The sequence below is a fragment of the Juglans regia genome, chromosome 7 (assembly GCF_001411555.2).
Source record: "Juglans regia cultivar Chandler chromosome 7, Walnut 2.0, whole genome shotgun sequence".
Taxonomy (NCBI): Eukaryota; Viridiplantae; Streptophyta; class Magnoliopsida; order Fagales; family Juglandaceae; genus Juglans; species Juglans regia.
Genome location: NC_049907.1, coordinates 29545412 through 29569164, shown reverse-complemented (window position 1 = coordinate 29569164; position 23753 = coordinate 29545412). Strand labels below are relative to the sequence as shown.

Here is a 23753-nt window from a genome sequence, read left to right as displayed (position 1 = left end):
TAAATGTAAACGAGGGTGACAAAAAAAAAAAAAAATTTGAAGTTGGTGAAAGCATTGCAAGCTTTCTCGGCAACCAATCAATGAAGACATCGCCGACGCAGAGAGAAAGAGTTGAAGACCTTCTTTTGCATACTTACCTTGATCATGACGTCAGGAAGAAGAAAAAGGGGAAGAGGGAAACAGAGAAGGAGAGAGATATTCCAAGAAAAATACAAGAAAATGAGGGAAGAGAGAAACGGTAACGATTTTAAAGAAACTGAAATCAAACTTACAAAAATTGCCTATGGAAAGGGGCTGCGATCGTTGGTGTTGCGAGGGAAGGGCCAACCGAGAGAGAAGAAGACGCAGGATGAAGGCCAAACCGAATGCGATTGAGATGTACAGTCGTTCCCCATATATGGAGAACGACTGTACACACTGTAAACACAAACCGCAAAATGGGGATTGTGATGAAGATGATTTTTATAAGGAACAACTGTACACACCGTAAACACAAACTGCAAAATAAGGATTAGAATGGAGAGGATTTTTCTCCAAAACACTAAAATTTTTCTTAAATTATAGGGATGAGGGAGATATGGGAAATCAAATGAGAATGCTCTTAATTGACTAGGGTTATTAACACTTTCACAAAATCCATTACAAAATATATCTCATTTTTGTTAAAAAGGTATACAAGACTGTTCACCTAAATACCTTCACATTTCTTTACCATTAGGTGGCTTCATTTGTTTTTTTAATCAATATGCTAGATTTATTTGTCGTATGACATCTACATTTTAAAAGAAACTGGAGAATACTTAAATGGATAATAATAAGAAAATTGCTAATAAAATAAATTAATTAATTTACTATCCATAGCATATTTCACTCTAATAACAATAATAATTATAGTCAAGAAAATTTATAACGATAATAATAAAAAAAGAAAAAATATTTATAATTGTAATACAATCATTACATAATTATTTTAACAAAATAAATAAAATATAAGATCACATCCTAAAAAAAATTAATTTTTAATAAGAGTAGTGCTACAGTCCCGCTGGGGGTGTAGTGTTGTTTTAGATGTGTTTTTTTTAAGTTATTTTTTATATAAATTTTTTAATATTTTTAAATATTTAAAAAAAATAAAATAAATTTAGAATATTATTAAAAAACATTTTCTTAATAAAAAAGTAAAAAAAAATCATTAAAAAAATACTTCCTTAATCACGAAGTAAAATAAAAATATTTTCTTATTTTACTTCATGATTAAGAAAATATTTTTTAATAATATTATGATTTTTTTTATTTCTTCTAAATATTTAAAATTATTAAAAAAAATTATATAAAAAATAATTTAAAAAAAAACACATAAAAACACTCTGAACCCTAACGGAGCCCCAGCGTAAGGTCCAGCATTTTCCTTTTAATAATAATGATATTTTCTTAACAACATGGACCGCATCATTTCCTTCGCTTTGAAGCAGAAAAATACTATCAATAATACTAGACGTATTTGTGTCAACTCACGCGATCCCCCACCTCTCTCTCTCTCTCTCTCTCTCTCTCTCACACAACGGTTCCTGCTCTGACGTTTTTCAGACAGGCGGACAGGTTCTCCTTCCTTTCCCCTTCGCTCTCTCTGCAATTTCTTTGATCTTTCCTACTAGTTTCCCGAGAAACACGAACGAAAGCAAGAGCAAACTTAGGGGCTAAGTTTCCACTTTCTCTCTTCCTAATTTTTTCTCCGCAACCGAACGGAGTTTTGGACTTCAATAAATCTCCGTTTTTGGACTTCAATAAATCTCCGTTTCTAGTTCCTCCTAAGATCTTCGCCGTCAATTGGCGTTCGCTTTTCTTAAGATCCACCGAGGTGGTACTATTACATCCTGATCTTTTTTGAACTCGAAATTCTCAAATCCAAACCCCCTCATTCAATTTTTTTCTTTTAATCGTCTATTGCAATTTGGCCTTTTCTTTCTCGAGTCTAAATTTTCTCGTTTGTGGCGCAGCAAAGGCGAGGCACTTCTGAATCACTGAAAATGGTTTCGTTCGAGATGAATGACCGAAAAAGTGAGTGCATATTGATATTTTTGTTTATTCTTTAGTACTATTTGGCTACAGTATTGCTATTTTTATTGCTTTTGATTTCCTTTTGGTAAAGTATGCTTGCTTTGAAGGAAATCAAAGGCTTGGAATTGCAGATTTTATTTGATTTACTTTGATATTATATTGAAATGATATGTACTGCTTCCCCCCAGCCCTCTCCCTCCCGGGGGAGTATCAACAAATATTGTATTAATGTCATAACATTTGAGAACGAGTAGCTCAAAGCCATCGTTGCACGTATAAATATGACCTCCCCAAGGTTGTACGAGCCCCGTGATTCAAAAGGTTTATTAACTACTTCCTTCAGTTTGGTTTTCAGCATTGACTTATTGCTAATACGTAACAGATGCTGGGGATCTTTTCTATAATTATGACCCTGAATATGTAATTTAGAAATTAGGTTCGTGATTTTTTCCTGGTTTTCAGCATTGATCACGGTATTACATTCGTTCTAGAGTTTTAACCAGTAGCTACAGTTTTTCCAACCTTCCATGTGTGCTTTTCTCTGTGTGATTTAGGCAGACGATTAGATAAAACTCATACAGGTGACCTCACCCTCCACATGCTTATGGGGGTAGGAGATGCCTTTTGGTCCAGAGACTATTGGAAAAAAATGCTTGATCTTTGTTGAAGGTGGCAGGCCTTGTTGCATTTCTTTCATAGAGAAAAATTGTGCAATTACTTAGAGGACTCACGTCCTTGCAGGTATATTTGTCTATAAGTTAAATAGAATGCCAAGATGGCTTGAATAAGCCTCTCATTTTTGTTCTTAAAGTTATGCCTAGAGGCTCTGAATCAGAAGTAGAATGATGATGGACTGTGGTAGGGCTCAATATATATATGGTGGCCAAGTCATCTCACTTTTTTATTTTTTATTATTATTTTTTATTTTTATAAGTATCTAACTTATTTGTATGGCTAGATCTGTTTATGTAATTGGTTATTGACACACACAGGAATATGTTTAATGTTGTATATGTTGATATTATTTGGGGCATTATTGGAAGTGCTTGGAGGCTAGAAAAATTGCCTAGGTTTTATGTAGTTCTAGCTTAGATAATTTTAACATGCATGAATGGCCTTGAAAGTTTCATCAAGTTGAGTTGTGTTTGTCCCCGTTACATTGGGGCCATTCAAATGTAAAGTTGGGATTTTCGTGGGAATTCACTTGTGTGTCTGTGTAAACATGTCCATGGTAGGCCTTTGACCATAGACCGCTGGAAAGTAAGAATTGAAGGCTGAAGTAGTGAAGAGGGTGATGAAGAGGGTATGTCTAAAGAAGATAGGGGAAGTATTAAGAGGCGGAGGCCAAGGTTTCAGAGAGGCCATAGTGAGGAAAAGGGAACATGTGCTAATGAAAGTGGATGTTTGAAGGGATCTACCAGAATGGGAGTCAAACCAACAATTGTGTGTCTGTGTAAACATGTCCATGGTAGGCCTTTGACCATAGATCGCTGGAAAGTAAGAATTGAAGGCTGAAGTAGTGAAGAGGGTGATGAAGAGGGTATGTCTAAAGAAGATAGGGGAAGTATTAAGAGGCGGAGGCCAAGGTTTCAGAGAGGCCATAGTGAGGAAAAGGGAACATGTGCTAATGAAAGTGGATGTTTGAAGGGATCTACTAGAATGGGAGTCAAACCGACAATTGATATTAAAGATGGAGAAGGAGCGGGATTCCTGACTTGTGGCTGTGTGTGGTATACAACCAACTAAGAATTGGAGCATTCTTAGTCTCAAACTAAGATGTGGATTTTAATTTGGAATTGGGGCCCTTTGCAATTTGAATAGTGGAGGAGTACGGTAACATGATTGATTAAATCTTGTTTGTTGAGAAGGTTTAGGTGCAAAATTGTTGACTTTGTTCTTTCCCTTGATTATGGAGTTATATAGTCTAGTGGGCATTCTATTTAGCTAGAATTGTTGTAGTAGGATAATGGCTAGGAGGATTTGAAAGGCTCTGTGGCATTAAGATTTCCAAGGTTTAGCCTAGGCTTAGCGTATGACCAACCTTTCGTTGCATTTTGTTTGATATTGCTACTGCACATGACTTTGAAAATCATCATGATATTTCTGAGAAACATCCTTATCGAAATATTCTTGCTTCCCATTTTGTGCTATTACCAATAATTTTTCTGCAGACTTTCAAAATCAGAAATCTGTTCATGTAGCTTGTCAAGGAAATTTTGAGACATGGGTACTGGAAATTTACATGTAATGCCCATTGCTTATGCAAATTGGGATCCTCATTTTGGTCAACTGTGGAAGCTTTTACTCGAGGGGGTGCTCTCGGACCATTAAATTTTGCTTTTCTTGGTGTTTGTTTGTGGTTGTCTACAATCGGTTTTCGTACTAATGGAGATCTTTATGTTGGAGCACTTTTTCTATTATTTCCTTTTTCTATATTTCTAATAGTGGAATGGTTACACCTACAACCAAAATAAAAACCAAGCATTTTTTGGTTTAAACATACCGAATCTGATCTAAACCATCATTATTTAAGACCATTCAGAGTAAGCTTTTTTCAAGACTATTCAGAGTAAGTTTTGGGCTTGGTTGGGACATTTAGTCCATGCAGCTATTCCTGGATCCAAAGGGGAATACAAATGTGGGCCATAAGTAGCTTAGCTCAGATGGGATTCCATACACCACTTGCCCTTATCATTCAATACTGGGGTATCACAATCTCCCCCCTTTAAATTCTTGACGTTCTTGTTTAGTCCGTTGTTGGTAGCACCGCTCAAATCTCATATTTTTTGTTGGTATAGGTTCTAATCCCATTTGTAACGCCCCAAGGGAGGCCCAAGCCACATCTGGGTCTATACTTTAAAAAGAGTAGTCAATAATACAATTGAAGCCCCATTACTTATCAAAAAAAAAAAAATACAATTGAAGCCCCATTGAAATTATTATAAAGGGTAAGAACTTCTCTTTTCCAAGCAATGTGGGATCCCATACACCATCTATCCTTATCAGTCAGTATGGGGTATCACATAAAATATTCCATAAATTAAAATAAAGCATACTTTATTAAAATTGAAAAAGAGTCGAAGGAAGTACTTATCAGAAAGCTTTAGGTCCCGATGGATTTACTATGGCATTTTTTTAGGCTTGTTGGGATGTGATTAAAGATGATGTCATGAGAGTCTTTCATGAGTTCCATGAATATTGAAGATTCAAAAAAAGTCTCAATGCAACTTTCCTCACCCTTATTCCAAAAATACTAGGTGTTATAGAGGTAAAAGATTATTGTCCCATTTGCCTAGTGAGTGGCATGTATACAATCCTTTCAAAGGTATTGGCAAATTGATTGAGTCTAGTGACGGAGAAGCTCATTTCAAAGCCTCAAAATGCTTTTGTTAGAGGTAGATTCTTGATTATGTGCTTATTGCTAATGAATGCTTGGATACTAGGCTTAAGTCGGGAATATTGGGGCTTTTTTACGAGTTGGATATGGCAAAAACCTATGATTGAGTGAATTGGAGTTTTTTTTTTCCCTCTCTCTCTCTATCCGTGCTTGAGCGCTATGGTGTCGGGGTGAGATGTCGTTCTTGGATCAAGCATTGTATCTCATCTTCTTGATTCTCTACATTGGTGAATGGTACACTAAATGGTTTCTTCAAAAGCTCCCGAGGCTTCAGACAAGGTTATCCATTATCTCCATCTCCTTTTGTTTTTGTAATGGAAGCTTTCAACAAAATGATTTTAGGTATTGTGGGCAAAACAAGCAATGGCACACTCGATATATCTCACCGTCTATTCGCAGATGACACAATTATGTTCTGTGAGGCCATCCAAGATCACATCCGAGCTTTGAGGGCACTTCTATTCTTTGAAGCAATCTTGGGTTTGCAGGTGAATCTAGCAAAATCAGAAATGGTTTCGGTGGGTAATGTACCTAACATGGAGAACTTGGCTTTCATGCTAGGGTGCAAAGTCTCCTCTTTGCAAATGAAATAACTTGGTCTCCCTTTGGGCACCTCTTTTAAATCAATGTCTATATGGGATGAAGTAATCGAGAAAATAGAGAGAAGATTGGCTAGTTGGAAGAGAATGTATTTTTCTAAAGGCGGAAGGGTTATGTTGATAAAAAGCACTGTATCAGTTTGCCTACCTACTTCTTGTCTCTATTTCCACTTCCCACTAAGATAGCTCACTATTTAGAAAGGTTGCGACGAGAATTTTTATGGGGGTGATGGATGCTAAGTTTAAATGCCACCTTGTGAAATGGCCTTTGGCATGAACTCCAATTTCAGAAGGTGGGTTGTGAGTCCAGGACTTGTTGATTTTCAATAGGGCTTTATTAGGAAAATGGTTGTGGAGGTATCAACCAGAGAGGGGAGCTCTGTGGAGGGTAGTCATTGGTGCAAAATTTGGGGAGACTTGGGGTGGATGGGTTTGGAATGAATGGATGGAGCACATGCAATGGGGCTTTGGAAACACATAAGAAGAGGATGGGGAACTCTATCAAGACACTTTTAGTTTGAGGTGGGTGGAGGGGGACCAAATAAGATTTTGGCATGACATTTAGTGTAGTGATAGGACCCTCAAGGAAGCCTATCTAGGTATATTTGGAATTGCGAGATCGAAGGATGCTTCCATTGTAGATATTCTAGACCTATCATTTAGAGTCCCCCAATGGAACGTCACATTCTTCAAAGCTGCACAAGATTGGGAGATAGATCCATTCATTGAGTTCTACAACCTTGCTATTCCATAAGGGTGAGGGTGAGAGAGGCAGACAAGATAGTTTGGAGTCATTTGCATAAAGGGAAGTTCTTTGTCAACCTGCTCTACAAGTCTCACTACGCACAACGCAACCCCATTCCCATGGAAGACCAAGGCACCCTGAGGTAGCTTTCTTTTGGAAAGCCTCCTTGGGAAGGATCCTCACCATAGATAATCTAAGGAAACGTTGGATAATCATCACGGATTGGTGTTGCATGTGCGAGAAAAGTGGAGAGACAATGGATCTTTTACTTCTGCATTGTGAGGTGGCTGTGACCCTATGGTTCAACTTCTTTCCTAGAGTTGGACTAGTTTGGGTGATGCCGAGAAGGGTAGTTGAGTTCCTAGTGAGTTGGAGAGGATTAAGTGGTAATTTGCGAACTTCAGCAATTTGGAAGATGATCCCCACTTGTCTTTGGCGATGTCTTTGGAGGGAGGGGATTGCAAGAAGCTTTGAAGATTGTGAGCTATCAATGGAAGAGCTTAGAACCTTCGTCTTTAACACTTTCATTGGTCAATTGTAATAGATTTCAATGGTTTGAATCTCCATGACTTTCTTGTATCTCTAGACAATCATAACTAGGTGTTGCACTTATATATGTCATGTGTATTTAGGTTATGCCTACTTCTATCAATAAAATTGCTAGGCCTTTGCCTTGTCTCCCCAAGTCAAGTCTCATCTTCCAGCTTCATTGTCATATTGATTCTCACCTAGGACTTCTAAAAACATTCAAACAAAACGTGAGCCGAATACTCAATAAGTCCCCACATCGCATAATAAACATATATAATAACATAGGGTTTCCATTTTTGAAAACAAAATGTAATATAAAACTTTATCAGTCATGCATACATATGTAGATGCAAGCATATGCTCTTGGTTCCACTTTCCTTGTTGGCCGGTACCCGTTGTTGACCTCCTCGAGTTAGGGTTTGCAATCCTTACATTTGATTTTGGCCTTGGCTCGGGATGGGGATCCGTACATGAGGGTGGCATCATTAGGTGCACTACGAGTGTGCCTATCCTGGCATTACAATCTACCCTTATTGTATGGTACAATCATACTTATCATAACATAGGCCATTACATATCTTACATGTGATACTCTCATTCATGATCATGCTTTCTTGTCATGCTTTCTTGTCATGTTTTGTCCTATCATGCATTGCCATATCTTATCATGTCCTTCCTTTCGTTCATGCATGGCGTAGTATATATATACATAATATCACATGCAAAAGTATAATAAAATTCTGTTGCATACATTGCTTTCATAATCAATATGGGTACATGGAACAAGGGCTACCAAAGAATAGGCCATTCATATATAATAATAAATTGAAACATCTACATATCATTATCATATAGTTTAGAAAAAGATGATCACTTCATTTTATGAAAATATTTTCTTCTTTGTAAAAGATTGCGATCATGGTTTCGTATATAAAATAGCGATAAGGGTGAGATCATGGTTATTTACCTCGAACTTTATGCAAATAATCATGCACACCTCAATTGGTACCTATAAACATGTCGTTATGCCAAAATATACTCAAGTGCACCGCAAATTTAAAGATTGAAACTTTACTTAATGAGGCTACCCGTGACATCCAATCCGTGTTATGCCTTTAAATAAATTATAACTCAATTTCATAATCACACAGTTGCCATAATAAATCAACCCATGATAAATATTGAAATATTCAATCTGGTATTATATTCATCTTCTCATATTTAAACATAATAGCCTGTAATGTGTCTCTAAATAATTCACCTTTTCATAACTTAAAACACCATGACCCTATAACACATATTAATCAGCTTATAACTTATAAGGGTTATCCAACCTGTAACACCCATTTCCAAACCAATAACATATAAACCTTAAATACTTTTCCCATGACCATAACCATATTAATCCATAGTCATAAGACACGTGAACCCATGGTATCCACAGCTCAAGAAAACCATGTAATACATCTGTCCGTAACCCAATGATATAACATGCAGAAAATTACTTCCTAATAGCCTTCAAGCTATTTCTGTGAGAGAGACTTTCGCATAGAGGAAGAGTTACCTACAAAGAGTTGACCGAGAGCTATAGGGTGAAGTTTGAGGGTGCAGTGGTCCAAAGTGAACAAAGGAGAGAGGGAAAATAGAGCGCGTCTCTGGTGCAGAGGGGCTTCCATGTGGAGTTGGTTTGTGTGGCTCTTGGTGTTGGTGTTTTGCTTTACAGCTGGGCTTGTGGGAGGAACTAGAAATGCTTAAGAAAGGCAGCTTATGGCGGATACAAGAGGGCCTTGTGTGATTTTTATAGGAGAAGAAGGATCTGTGAGGAAACAGGAAACTTTGGGGAGAAGGGGTAGAGATCAAGTTGGAGAGAGAGAGAGAGTTGTGGACATTCAATTTATCTGGGAGACTCTCACGGCTGAGTTGGGAAGGGTCCTTATATGCCCAAAGGGCTATCAGGCTAAGTGATTTCAAATGGGCCTGGTCCTTTATCAGGCCAACCTTGTTAAATATGCAAAAAGGCTTATAGAATATGGGCTCCTCGTCTCAATTTAATCTCCCGGCCGAACTTCAATACTTTAGGGCCCGGATTTCAAAATCCAAGAGAAGGCTAACTTAACCATTAAGCATCCAAATAGACTTTAAAAATTCACGGGCTGGGCAAAACTACTGAAAGAAGCCTTGTATAAAGTTCATGGACCTATTATCCATTAAACATGGACCCACTTATTCAATGAATTTATCCCATGAGCTGGTTTCAAGTCTTTATAAAATTAATCCTCCACAATCTGATGGTTAGATCCTAGACACCCGATTATTAAACCTGATTGGACACCATATCAGATTTAATCCTAATTAAAAGGTAGCCCTAGTTTTCCTAAAATAGAAACCTCAAAAGTTTGGGGTGTTACACATGGACTACCTCGAATCAGTCCTGAAAAGTTCTTGCTATTTGCTTTGATTAAATTTTAACTGGTTGATCAATGAAGGTTGCAATTTTTTTTTTCATAATTTCAATTGTTACAACCATCTCGATCCTTGATTACAGTATGTGTGTATATTTCATTGAAAAATCATAGTAGTCCCTAGTGCCTTTTCAATCTATTTAAATATCTGTACTTCTAATACTTGTAATTTTGAAATGAACAGAGATTGGACTAGGATTGACAGGATTTGGCATATTTTTCTCATTCCTTGGAATTATCTTCTTTTTTGACAAGGGATTACTTGCCATGGGAAATGTAAGTGCCTCGTTATTAGTTTTTACTTGCTCAGGCACCTTTTTCCTTTCTCCTTTTCACCAATTTTTTATATATCTCAATTTTTGTTGTTTAAGTGATAGATGTTTAACACTGCCTTACTTTTTGTGTACTTAATCAGATACTCTTCTTCTCAGGGGTGACTTTGACCATTGGACTGAAGTCTACGATGCAATTTTTCATGAAACGGCAAAACTTCAAGGTTTAATACTCTCTCTCTCTGCTCCCTCTTGCACCTACATATCCACAAGCAAAACTGAGTCACATGACAGTGTTTACACGCATTGCTTCCTGTCTTCTCACTGGTTCCGTTTTTCTTGATTCTGCAGGGAACAATTTCATTTGGTGTTGGCTTCTTCTTAGTTGTCATAGGATGGCCTATTTTGGGCATGATTTTGGAGTCATACGGGTTCATTGTACTCTTTAGGTTTGTAGGATTCTTACTTTCGTTATTGTTGCAGTAATTTATTTATCATTATACATTTCAAGAAGTTGATAGAACATATTTTGCAGTGGTTTCTGGCCGACACTGGCAGTTTTCCTGCAAAAGATTCCTGTTCTTGGTTGGTTCATCCAACAGCCATATGTCAGATCGGTATGCTAATTTTGAAACTTGAAATATATCTTATTAGCATTTTGTTTTAAGTTATTCCATATAAAAAATTCTCAAATTATAACTGTTATGGGGAATTATTGGGGTGGGGTTAATCTTTTAGGATTCCTGGGAATCCTAAAAGATTACCCTGTTTGGAGGCATTTAAGTGAAGGGAATCCAAATGCCCATGGGAATTTGGATTCCCTCCCAACCCCCTTTAATGGGATTGTGGATTCGCTAATAGAGGTGAGTATCAATGTATTTTAATTTCAAATGGACAAAAATATCCTTGATAATTTTTATAATTACATAAATTTTTTGAACGGTATAATTACATAAATTATTCTCCGACATAATAATAATAATAATAATTACATAAATTATTTAAAAAGTTAGGGTTGTTTTACGTATATTTTTGTTGTCACTTTTTTATCTATGCAATATTTCAAATAAATGTCGGTTTAGGAATCCTAAAAGATTTACCCTGTATGGAGGCGTTTAAGTGAATGGAATCTAGACGTGGGAATCTGGATTCCCTCCCAACCCCCCTTTGATGGGATTGTGGATTCCCTAATAGAGAGGTGGGAATCGACATTCCCATTACTCTGGGAACATATTTTAATTTCAAATGGACAAAAATATCCTTGATAATTTTTATAATTACAGAAATTTTATATAAACGTTAGGGTTTTTTTTACTTATATTTTTGTTGTCACTTTTTATCTATGCTATATATTTCAAATAAATCTTGGTTTATGCTAGTATTTTTTTAATATGTTGGTTGGAGTTAACGGTGCACAAGAAAAGTTGCTTCTTTATGTTGAATTCTTTATGATTATTTTTTAATGCTATATGTAAAAGCAAGTAATTGTTTTATTCCATAGAAAACATAGGCAAACATGTTTTTGTTGGTTCTAAATAATAAACAAATAAAATATTTTAAATGAGATATTTCATATTTTAAAAATGAAAGAAAAATCATAGTTTGTATGAAGTCGTTATTTTCTATAAATTTTATTTAATTTCCCAATTTTTTGTACCAACCAGTCTTATACATTTGAAGTGAAAACATAGGGATATTTTGGGAAAGATGATTAATTCCTATAGGATACTTAGTAATTAATCAAATTCCTATAGGATACTTAGTAATAAATGAAACATGAGAATATCATATTCGAAGGAATAATATCAGATTCCTATTGAGTTCCAAACGTGAATATAGATTCCTAGGCATCACATTCTGGGAATATGGATGCGGAAAGGAATGCTAGATTCCCTGAACCAAATGTGACGTTAGAAAATCTATACTGTTGGAAATTTTAAAATAAAATGTTTGCCATGCTTTAGTATTCATGGAAGCCCATATAGGAAGGAACAAGTGGTTCGTCTCACAGAAGCCCATTTACACGAGAGAGAAAATGAGTCCTATGAGTTATGCAGGACTTCATGGATTTACATTTGGACTTGAATTGGGGGTAACTCTAGTCATTATGGATGTTTTTTATGATATGTAGGAGTAAAGCAGTATGAAATTTCAAGATGTTATAATATAGTGGAGCATTATGTAAATTAATTTTTTTTTAATAAGTAAAATAACTATTTATTCATCCAATCAACTGTCAATTACAAAATCAGAATATGCCTTAGTTATGTAGAAGCATTAGAAACTAAAAACTCATGAAAATCCATGCCATTAAAGTCCACAGTAATGACCTAAGTATAAAGAGTCCTAAAAAATAACATTTTTAACTCCGCCATAGATCTCTCTGTCTTCAAAACTCCTCTCATTGCGCTCCTGCCACAAGCACCACATAATACAGATATGAATCATCTTCCAAACCGCTTTGATCTGTCACACACCTCGAATTGAGGTCTAGCAGGCCAAAACATCCAACACGGTTCTTGGCATAACCCACGCTATGTCCATTCTGTTAAACACCTCATCCCATATATTCCTGGCTACCTCGCAATGTAAAAGTAAATGATTCACCGACTCACCCCCTCTTTTACACATGCAATACCAGTCTGCAATGATTATGCTTCTTTTTCTCAGATTATCTGTAGTGAGAATCTTTTCCAAAGACGCTGTCCACACAAAGAAAGAAGCTTTGGGAGGAGCCTTATTGCGCCAAAGCTTTCTGCAGGGAAACTGTATCTCAGGAACTTGTGTGAGTACCTTGTAGAAAGAGCGAACAGTGAACACCCCTTTTCTTGCTAGACACCACCACAGATCGTCTGTATGCTGGATATTTGGGCGACAAGAATACAAGAGACTATAAAAACCTACAAAACTCCCCATCTCCCAATCCTGTGTCGCCCGATTGAAATTGATATTCCAGTGGATGTTCCTTCGTACGACTTCCAAAACCTTCGCCACCATGGCATCTTTAGCATTTGCAATCAAGAAAAGTGTAGGAAACAAGTTTTGTAGAGCACTATTAGTACACCAAACATCCTTCCAAAATCTGATCTTAGAACCTGTACCCAATTGCAGTCTTGTGTGTCAATGGAAAACCTTCCACCCTCTTCTAATGTGTTTCCATAGCCCTATTCCAGAGGCCCCTCTAACTTCTCTAGTACACCAACCCTCCCCTAAACCACCATATTTGTTCTCAATCACAGTCTTCCATAAGGCTTCTGGTTCCTTGATATATCACCACAACTATTTGCCAAATAACCCCCGATTGAACACCCTCAAATTTTTGATACCCAAACTGCCATTGGAAATGGGACGGCACACCATCTCCCACTTAACTAAATGGAATTTAAACTCGTCGCCTAAGCCCCCCCACAAAGTGTCTCTCTGTAGCTTCTCAAGACGACCCGTCACACTTGCCGGTATAGGGAATAAGGATAAGAAATAAGTGAGTAGATTAGAGAGCGTACTTTTAATAAGCGTAATCCGGCCCCCTTTTGATAAATACATTCTCTTCCAACCTGCCAGTCTCCTCTCTACTTTCTCAATCACTGTATCCCAAATAGAGCGTGCCCTCGAGGCTATACCTAGTGGTAGTCCCAAATAACTCATAGGGAGAGACGCTATCTTACAACGCAGAGTGCCAGCCAACTCCCTCATATTCTGAATTTCTCCAATAAGCACCAACTCAGATTTAATATAATTCACTTTTAAACCAGACACTGCTTCAAAACAAAGCAGCAACGCCTTCACTGCCCTCAACTGATATGGATCGGCATCACACATAATAAGCTTATCGTCTGCAAATAGTAGATGCGAAATGGTAGTGATCCTACTCGACGATCCAATCTGGAAACCACTAATAAAACTATTAGTCACTAAAGCTGAGATCGTCCTGCTTAGTGCCTCCATAACAATAACAAAAAGTAAAGGAGATAATGGATCCCCTTGTCTCAAACCACGAGAGCTCGGGAAGAAACCTTCTGGGCTGCTGTTGATTAACACTGAGAATCTTACCGTGGATATACACCAGCTGATCCAAGACCTCCATCTTTCTCCAAAACCACACCTGCCCAGTAGATATAGAAGAAAATCCCAATTAACATGATCATACGCCTTTTCCATATCTAACTTACACATAAGCCCTGAGTTGCCAGCCTTCAATCTACTGTCCAGACATTCATTAATAATTAGAGCCGCTTCAAGGATCTATCTACCCTTCACAAAGGCATTTTGAGGCATTTTGAGGCTTAATAACAATCTTCCCCAAGACTCCACTTAAACGATTAGCAAGCACTTTTGCGATGATCTTGTATGTCCCATTCACTAGGCTAATAGGCCGAAAATCTGTAATCTCCATGGCCCCTACCTTTTTAGGGATTAAAGCAAGGAAGGTGGTATTGAGGCTTTTCTCAAATTTTCCTATAGGGAAAAACTCCTGAAACACATTCAGAAGATCCCCTTTTATCTCCTCCCAACAATCTTGGTAAAAACCCATAGAGAACCCATCAGGGCCAGGGGCCTTATCTCTTGCCATTTTCCTTACTACATCATAAACTTCTTCCTCTTCGAAAGCCCTCTCCATTCTAGCAACTTCCCCCAGCTCAATAGTGTCAAAACCAATCCATTCAGAATAGGCCTCCACCCCACCTGCTCAGTGAGGAGCTCTCCAAAGAAATCAACCACGTGGTCTTTTATTACCTCTTCTTCTCTGCACTCGACCCCCGTAGTTTTCAGCATCTCAATGGTGTTTTTTCTTCTATGAGAGTTTGCAATTTTATGGAAAAATTTCGTGCTCCGGTCCCCTTCCTTTAGCCAAAGAGCTCTTGATTTCTGGCACCATGACTTCTCTTCTTGTAGAATTATTCTTTCAAGATCTGCAGCCAGCAAAGTTTTCTGTTCTTGCTCCTCCCCAGTGAGTGGTCTCCCTTCTTGTAATCTGTCTAAATCTTGTATTTCCCTCCACTTCGTATTTTTGTTTTCCTCTACATTGCTGAAAGACTGTTGATTTCACTCCTTTAAGTCTCTTTTTAAAGCTTTTAGTTTATTTGCAAAAATGAAATTGGGAGTACCTTTGAAATGGGGTACGAAATCCACCATTGTTTGACTCTTTTCACAAAACCTTTAGACTTCAACCACATATTCTCAAACTTAAAATACCTTCTACCACCGCGAATACCTCCACAATCAAGCAAAATAGGCCAATGATCCGAGGCTAGGCGTACCAAACGTATTTGCCAGACGTTCGGAAAATGGTTTTCCAGCTCAGGTGAGATTAAGAAACGATCCAATCGGGACCAGGTTTGATTATTCGACCATGTGGCTAAACGTCCTGCAAGTGGAAGGTTGATCAAATTCAAGTAAAAAATACACCATGAGAACTCCAAACTTGCTGGCCTCACTCTTCTACTTCCAAAACATTCACTTTAGCAACGAACCACATTGAAGTCCCCCCCCCCAAATACACCAAGGGAGCTCCCCCCAGCTATGCACCCCTACAAGCTCATCCCACAATAATCTTCTGTCGACATCTTGATTAGACCCATATACCCCTACAAATGCCCATAGAAAACCATCTGATACACATTTAAATGAACATGCTATCATATATCTCCCTATGTATTCCTCCACTTTCTCCACCACTCGCCTATCCCACATCACCACAATTCCTCCCGATGCCCCTGAAGAGGCCAAGTATACCCAATCTACATACATATTGCTCCATAAACTCCGCACAATCTTTCTATTGATCATTTTTAGCTTTGTCTTTGCTTTCCACTCACGAATTAAATGCCGAATCCGAAGACGCTTCTCTACCTCGTTGAGACCCCGGACATTCCAAGATACAATCTTGGGTTTCATTGGGAAACAGTCAGCCTCTTCCCTTTTGCCCTATTCCTACTAAAGCTACCCTCCGAGTTCATCTACCACATCAATCTTTTTAATTCTCAATTTTTCTTCGATTCCCCTTCTTATTTTGGCGATGTCCAGCTTCCATAGCAGTTAACAAAGCTATGAACTGCTCCTCATACCCATCACAAACAATCCCCACCACATGTTGAATTTCCTTTGCTTTATGTATTATCCAATCTGAGGCTTGATCTGGGAAATAATAGTTCAATGGAATAAGATTCCCCATCTTGTTATCCTGAAACCCACCCCCCACTGAAAGCTCCTCCAACCCGCAAGCCTCAGGGATGAAAAGTTTTTCCTCCACTGAGTGCATCAAGTCATCCGAGTCCTTCTCTTCCTCAGCCACCTCAAATTCCTCAAAATGTTTCACAGACAAGTCTGCCGGAGCCAAGAACATCCCACCTCCCTTCGTCGGCGAGTTCTGCCCCTCCTTTGGCGGAGAACGAAACCCACCAAAGCCTGTTGCGCACAAAATGCCGGCGACACCTCATCAACAGCCTCCTCTACCACCGTCGGCGTCATCTGTGCTATCGTCGGCTGACCCATCGCCGTCGGTTGGTTGTCCGGCACAAACTTGAGGCTGTGCAGCTCGGTTGGGAAATACTGGCTAAGGCCCTCGACGGGCGTAACGGGCTGGGCTGTCCCATGCTCATAGCTTTGGGCCCTGGGCTGAGACAGCCTAGCCCCATTTGAGTTGTGCATATTGGGCCTAGAGGGCCCAGCCCCATCAGACCGAGACAGGCTGAGATTTAGATTTTGTTTATTGGGTCGAGACGGCCCACCCTTCTTTTGCTGCATAGCCCATCCCTTGCCCTTTGAGAATTTCTTATGGGCCTCGTTCCTAGGCCCATGACCCGTAACTTGAGATTTCCCTTTTAACTCCCCCGTATCTTCCTTTGCCTTAATAGATCCAACAAAAGCTACTATTACAGCCATATCTTTCTACAAACCACACAACTGCCCCTGCATTTCCAACAACCTCCTTCTGACTTCCCACGTCTCCTGACACACTGCAGAGGCTCTGCCATGGGGGTGGCTCGTCGCACCATTTGGATTCGGCAAGCCTTCCCGACGCCACTGCCCTTGCCCTCTGTTAGTAGTTCTCGCACCATCTTCACGCAAGTTCGGCAATAACACAGACAAGGCCTCCTTATACGACCAAGCATGGTGTCTCAGTGCCCCGTTACCACGACTCCGATAACCTCCACCAGTCGAACTGCCCACTTTAGAGCCAACCTTCCCTTGCTCTAACACCACCTCCCTCATCTTCCTCCATCCCCATCCATTCTCTCATTCAGGAATACATATAATATTCCTCCTCCCCCTGGTTATACTCTGAAACTTCAAGGTATCTCCCTCTCCTATTTGCACAACGTTGAGCAATAATACTACAGAAACCATCTCGTGTTGCCGAGTACACATCTTTCTTCCCCTTGCTTAGACTCTTCTCTAATACCTTCCCCAGCCACTGTGTTGAAGAGTAACCCAACGTCATCGTATGCTCTGTTTTCCGGCTTCTCTCCGTGACTCGCAAACCACCAGTCCCTAGTTTTGACAAAATAAAGCATTTGGATTCAATCACTTCTAAATATTGACCCATCATAATCATCAAAACTTCAGAACCAATCAACGTAACATTGACGAAACATTATAGGAAGCAACGAGATGCATGTGTATGGAGAGAAAATTTTTTAGGAGAGAAAATGTTTTTTAGATACCTTCCCAAAAATGTAAATGAATTAACTCGTATCTTTAACATAAGCTCTCGTTTATAGGTTTAGTAGTTCAAGAGATAGTTTAGCACTCTTAAAACCATAAATGCATTACTATTTATTTCGGATTTGTGGTATCCAAAGTGGTTGGGTTCAACTTCCCGTGTCAGTTGTGAAGACTTTCAGGAATGCTAGTGTAGTTGTAGTGATGGATTTGAAATCAGTAACCGAACAAAACAGGTACTCCTGGAAACATGTCATGTGTGTAGACTCGTGCATTGATAGGAAATTTTTGCTGACTGGGCTGCTGATTGTAATTAGAAAAGAAGGTTTCTGGCCAATTGGAAAGATACTTATTTTAGTCATCAATATAAAAAGGTTCAACTGCATTGGAGTGTTCTTTTTTGATGCAATATTCTTTTATTCTTGCTCAGGTGATTGACCAGTTTAATACAGTAGTCTTTTATAATTGCTCAGGTGATTGACTAGTTTAAAAAAATAAATTTATATATACATTTGTAATATATCTCATGAATGCCTTTGGATATTTCTAATTCATCTTATCTTTTTCCCAGCAGCCTTCCCTTTCCTTTCTCTTTCTTCAACTAAAACGGATCGTATTTTTGTAGCAAGCATGGTGGACTTTGTTAAACCAGTTATAATCATCATAAAAGCATCACCTATTTGATTATCTTGTTATTATAATTTCTTGCGTGTGTATGGGAGGTAGATCAGAAACAATCAGGTCAAGAATCTTCTATGATGTATGAAATATATGATCAAGAGTAATCATGATAGAGGCTCGGGAACAAAGGTTTTGATTATTTGGGAAACAATGATTTTTCATATATTTGCCAATTAAAGGTATAGTGAACCAAGCAGGAGATGGAAAATGTATACATGCAATGATAGGCCCAAGATGAAGAACCTTGAAACTGGTTTGTGGAATATCTGGAAATTGGTCTCCCAGTGAGGAGAGAGATTGTCAATTCTAGACCAAAATGGTGGGTCTCGATTTGTAGACCATGTGAAACTACCCTCTACCAAGTGAACATGTGCGAGATACTGTTCACAGATGAATTAAAAAAACTGACATACCCGCAAAAGTCCATTAAGGTTAGGTTTGGGAGGTGAGATGAGAATTTTGTGTTTTGTTTGAGAGTTTAAAATATTGTGTTTTAATATTATTATTGTTTTGGGATTTGAGAAAGGTGAATTGAGATTTGAAAAAGTTGAATTGTTTATTATATTTTATATGGGGATTTGAAAAAGGTGTAATGATGAGATGAGATGAGATGAGATGAGAATTTTGTGTCTTATCCCACCCCCAAAACCTGCCATAAAAGTCATCATCGATGTTCTTAAAGGAACAAGCTAACCTAATATACCCCTACACATTTCTCAATTTTTTCCACCGCTCAATTATTCCCACATAGCCAAAACTTCCTCATAAGCCCTTTCTGAACCTTGATAACATCCATCCACGTGTTCATAGACCCACATATTGGCACAACACTATAACAGCCTTTGAAAACTCCATTTTAGTTTCATGTAAACAGACTATATCTGCCTTCCAATCATTATGTAGGTTCCTAACCCTCGTTTGTTTATCCCGCTCAATCAGCCCTCGCATTCCAAAATAAAATCTTAGGCTTCATATGAGACAATGAACCCCTCCCTTTGCCTCTACCTTTGCTAGAAAGAACTCCCTTAAAGTCATAGTTGCTCCAATTTGCAAGTCCCACTAATCCTAGACTTAGAATGAGGAGAGCTGACTGAGTCCTTTTGGTTGCATCCTGCTTCAATGGCAGCGTACAAAGCCATGGGCATTGGGCTCATCATCAACCCTTGAGCAAAACCCACGTTGTAGTGTTGGGCTAAAGTGCCTGGTTGCATCCTGCTTCAAAGGCAGCAAGCAAAGCCATGGGCATTGGGCTCATCATCAAAACCCTTGAGCAAAACCCACGTTGTAGTTTTGGGCCAAAGTGCCTTGCTTACCAAAAAAGAAGTGCATTTCCAAAAGCATGTCAAGTCTCTTCAATTTTAGGCTTCCAAAAGAAGTGCATTTCCAAGAGCATGTCAAGTCTCGCATTCCAAAATATAATCTTAGGCTTTGTATGAGACAATGAACCCCTCCCTTTGCCTCTACCTTGGCTAGAAAGAACTCCCTTAACATAGTTGATAGAACATGTTAAGTTTCTTCAATTTGCAAGTCCCACTAACCCTTGACTTAAGAATTAGGAGAGCTGACTGAGTCCTTTTGGTTGCATCCTGCTTCATGGTGGCAAACAAAGCCATGGGCATTGAGCTGGGCTCATCATCAAAACCCTCGAGTAAAACCCACGTTGTAGGGTTGGGCCAAAGTGCCTTGCTTACCAAAAAAGAAGTGCATTTCCAAAAGCATGAGTCAAGTGTGCTTTTGGTGAGCTTAAAGGCAAAAATTGCACTTGTGTTTTCTTTTTAAATACATAAAATATCAGATTTAACTAATATTGTTTATTTGTACAACTAATTTAGATGAAATAGATGACGAGGTTACAGATCTTTTGATGACGATGAAGATGATCTCATACTTAATGATGAGGATGATTACTAATTGTGTTGTATTGTTAATGTTAGCATGAAGTGAATACCTGTGTTTTTTTTTCTTTTTTGATCATTGCATTTTGGATATATTTTGACTATGGCTATCAAATATCATGGTTGCATATTTTTTTTATAAAAACCCCTAGGGGTTGGCTCAAGTGGTAAAGACCTTGGTCTTGGTGGTGTGCTCCCTCTAGGTTTAAGGTTCAAATTCTCTTGGGTGCAAACAATTTCTAGGGGCCATTAGACTAGGATAACTTCCCCTTAAATTGCTCAAGGTGCACTTGTGAGAAACTCCTTGCTGAGGGCCTATGCACCTCCGAGACTAGTCAGGACTTGTTCTTGGACACCCGGTGCCAATTAAAAAAGTATATTTTTTTTATAAAGATTATAAAATATCCTATGTTTAAATTTTGTGTGATTAGTCAATCACTTGATTGTTAGGTTGCATAATAATTTAACAAATTGTATCAATATGCTAAATATATTAATTTACTTTTTAAATCTTCTTATTGTATTTTATGATTGTTTTGTTATTATACATAATTTTTTAGATATGGGCACTTTATTTTGTTTGGAAAGCTGCTCACAACAACTGCCCTCTCTGTAATTTCCTAGTTTTAATGGACTCTTTTTTCTTTTCTTCTCGTTAGATGGGTGCTCTCTCTTGTACACTTCTCGTGTATTTCGGTTGCACCCTTTTATAGTTTTAGTGAGATTACTTTACTTAAAAATATACATTTGGCTCAAGTGGTATGGGCCTTGGACTTGGTGGTATGTTCCCTTTAGGTCTAAGGTTTGAACTCTTGGCTGCAAACATTTTCTAGGGGTCACTTTCTATTCGTAAAAAACCAATAACTTACCTGATCCGTGTGTTGGGGATGAGTTACATGGGTTTGGGGTTTAACCAGGTTAACGACATGTTGCATTTGTACGGTCTCCGGGATTCTCGACATCAAATATGTATATATATATATTTGTTTGTGTTTTTGTGTATGGGTTCCATGTTTAGATGTAATTAGGCCATTAAGCCGTTATGCTGCTAAATAATTTCGGGGTTGGTATTGCAAGGAGCTCTTCGGTGCAACACTGACTACCAACAAAGAATCTGTAGGACTCTTTAATAGTGGAAAATCATTGGAGAATTGGGGCATTGAACATCCATTCACACAACAATGCTAATTAAATGAAGCAGATTTGAATACTTCTGTGTACAAGTGTTTTCACTTCAGTTGGTGGAATGGATTACTTTTATGTCTGGTTCAAATTTGTCCACACTTTTCACTCTTGGCAGTTGAACCATTTTATTCTATATTCAAGTGTAATTTGGAACTCAGTGTTCTATTGTTTTTTCTTGTCTGCAGTTCTTTGATCGGTACCGGGGCAGACGGGTACCCGTATAAGCCAGGAATCTATATTTCAGGGAAATTGCAGACTGGCCCAGTTGTAAGTTCTTGTAGTATACGGTTGGATTGAGACCCATCAATTTTTTGATTCAGTTGAAATGGTGGCTGTAGAGAATGATTCTCACTTGATGATGAGCTTTGTCTAATTTTTTTTAAAGAATACATAATTCAAGCCTTTTATCTTTTACCTTTCCATGGTTGTCTCCTTTTACCGCCTTTGCTGAATTTGAAGTTCAATCACAAACTTGGCTACCCTGTGGTGGTGCATGTGGCACCACATCAATTGGGGAGCTTTGCTGTTGTTTATTCTTTTTAGAGACAGAGGGACTGATTTCAAAGTACATCTTTCAATAGCTTAGGGTCTTAGAATTCGGAGAATAGAGAGACCTTGTTGATTGTTGATAGTTTTACTTCGAAAGTAACAAACCTTATCATTGTGCGTGCCTCTACCCTTGTATATGCCTTGGCCCAAGAATAGATTCGCCCCTTATGTTATGGCTGCCTCTCACGTTTTGAATGGTTTTGTGATGGTAATTCGTTGCCATGGAGCTACTAGAACAGTGAGCGATTATGATTTCTTCAAAGAAGATCCTTCGCCTTCTCAATTTTTAGGAAGAAAAGTCCAATTTGCGTGACATGGTCTTATCCTTAACCTCTATAAATATCCCATCTCATGTAGGTGAGGCTGTTTGGTGGGTGAGGCAATAAAATAGTATGTTGATGCATCCTACAGAGTCTAATACTAGCTAGGAATTGTTAAAGAATGGTTAGTTATCATGTGATATTGTACTAATGAAAGTGTTAATATAACCATTACTTTTTAATGTTATCATGTGATAAGATGAAAGTATTACGTGTTTAATTAATTACTTGTGATGAGAGAAGCATAGACAGTACATATATAATGATCCAATATGGGGAACCAACACGTCCACTGAGTAATTCTCACTAATAAATGATCCTAAAAATATCTCAGACTGGATCATTCAACCTCTAGTCAGTGATATCTGGAATGTATTGCATTCTCTCGATAGTTGGCAAGCCAGAAAAATACGTCGATATCTAAATTGATGTGCGTATTCTATTGCGCAACAGGCAGCTTTCACACTCTCCTATGGAGGCATGTGCAAACATTTCATATCTAGATTTCTAGCTTAAGTTAGGGCGTTACTTTGTATCCTGATACGATCTCTGGATGCTTGCTTCTATTGGATTTTGCCCTTTTATAGGCCTCTGGCTCAAAAACTAGCCACAAAATTAGCCTTTTTAGCTTCCAACTTTGCGTGGGTAGATTCTAGGATTTGTTTGCCAAATAATCTTTGTTGGTGGACAAACTTTGAGCCATGTCAATCCTTTCATACATTAAATGATGATAAATTTAATATTTGAAATGTTACATCAATAAATATTAGACCATTTGGGGTTTCAATCGTCTAAAACATCTAATTTTCTTTGCTCCGTAACACTTAATCTTCTTTTCGCGCTTATATACAAAATTAAAAGACCAAATCAAGTAACTCCCTTAGCTTCAATGATTCTACACTTACTTTTATTAGAATTTTGGCCAGCACGAAAAAAAAAAAAAAAAAAAAAAAGCCCCGACCTAGGATATTCATGTTTTGAAACACTCTTTAGCTTTAAATAATCCATCTCAAGCTGAAAAAACCATTTCTTGTTAAATTGTTTCTTCCATTACTTGATAAGCTTAAACTTGATGTTGATGGATAACCCCAGTAATCAGAGCAGAAGATGGCTGATCTCTCGTGGCTACTTCTTCTACAAGTTTAGGTTTTGGGCCTTGCTCAAAAGCTTGAAGTGCGTTTTTATTAAGTTGAGATTCTTTATTGAGTTTTTGATGATTTTCTCAAAATTTCCATCCTCCATGACGGTTTGTTCAAGCTAGGGAACAACTATTTTTTTCATGGATCTGTTAAACTGCAGTTGCACTTGCATAAGAAAATTATCAAGGACAATGCAAGGGCCACCAAGAAAATCCACCGAGAAATTGCATCAACAATGTCGGTATACTTATAATTTCT

The 23753-nt window shown here is 38.1% G+C and overlaps 1 protein-coding gene across 3 annotated transcripts; it reads left to right on the top strand.

The window, feature by feature from the left end:
- Positions 1-1443: 1443 nt before the first annotated feature.
- Positions 1444-21907, top strand: LOC108987589 (vesicle transport protein GOT1-like). 3 transcript variants are annotated; one of them, XM_018960519.2, is made up of 7 exons: positions 1444-1599; positions 1998-2058; positions 9977-10068; positions 10208-10288; positions 10416-10513; positions 10600-10681; positions 21673-21907. In XM_018960519.2, exons 2-7 carry the CDS (start codon positions 2028-2030, stop codon positions 21709-21711), a joined length of 423 nt encoding a protein of 140 aa, XP_018816064.1. In that variant the 5' UTR covers positions 1444-1599; positions 1998-2027; the 3' UTR covers positions 21712-21907. The 3 variants fall into 3 exon arrangements, with proteins under 3 accessions (XP_018816064.1, XP_018816065.1, XP_018816066.1); XM_018960520.2 differs by having other exon boundaries at positions 1491-1858; XM_018960521.2 differs by having other exon boundaries at positions 1527-1861.
- Positions 21908-23753: the final 1846 nt, after the last annotated feature.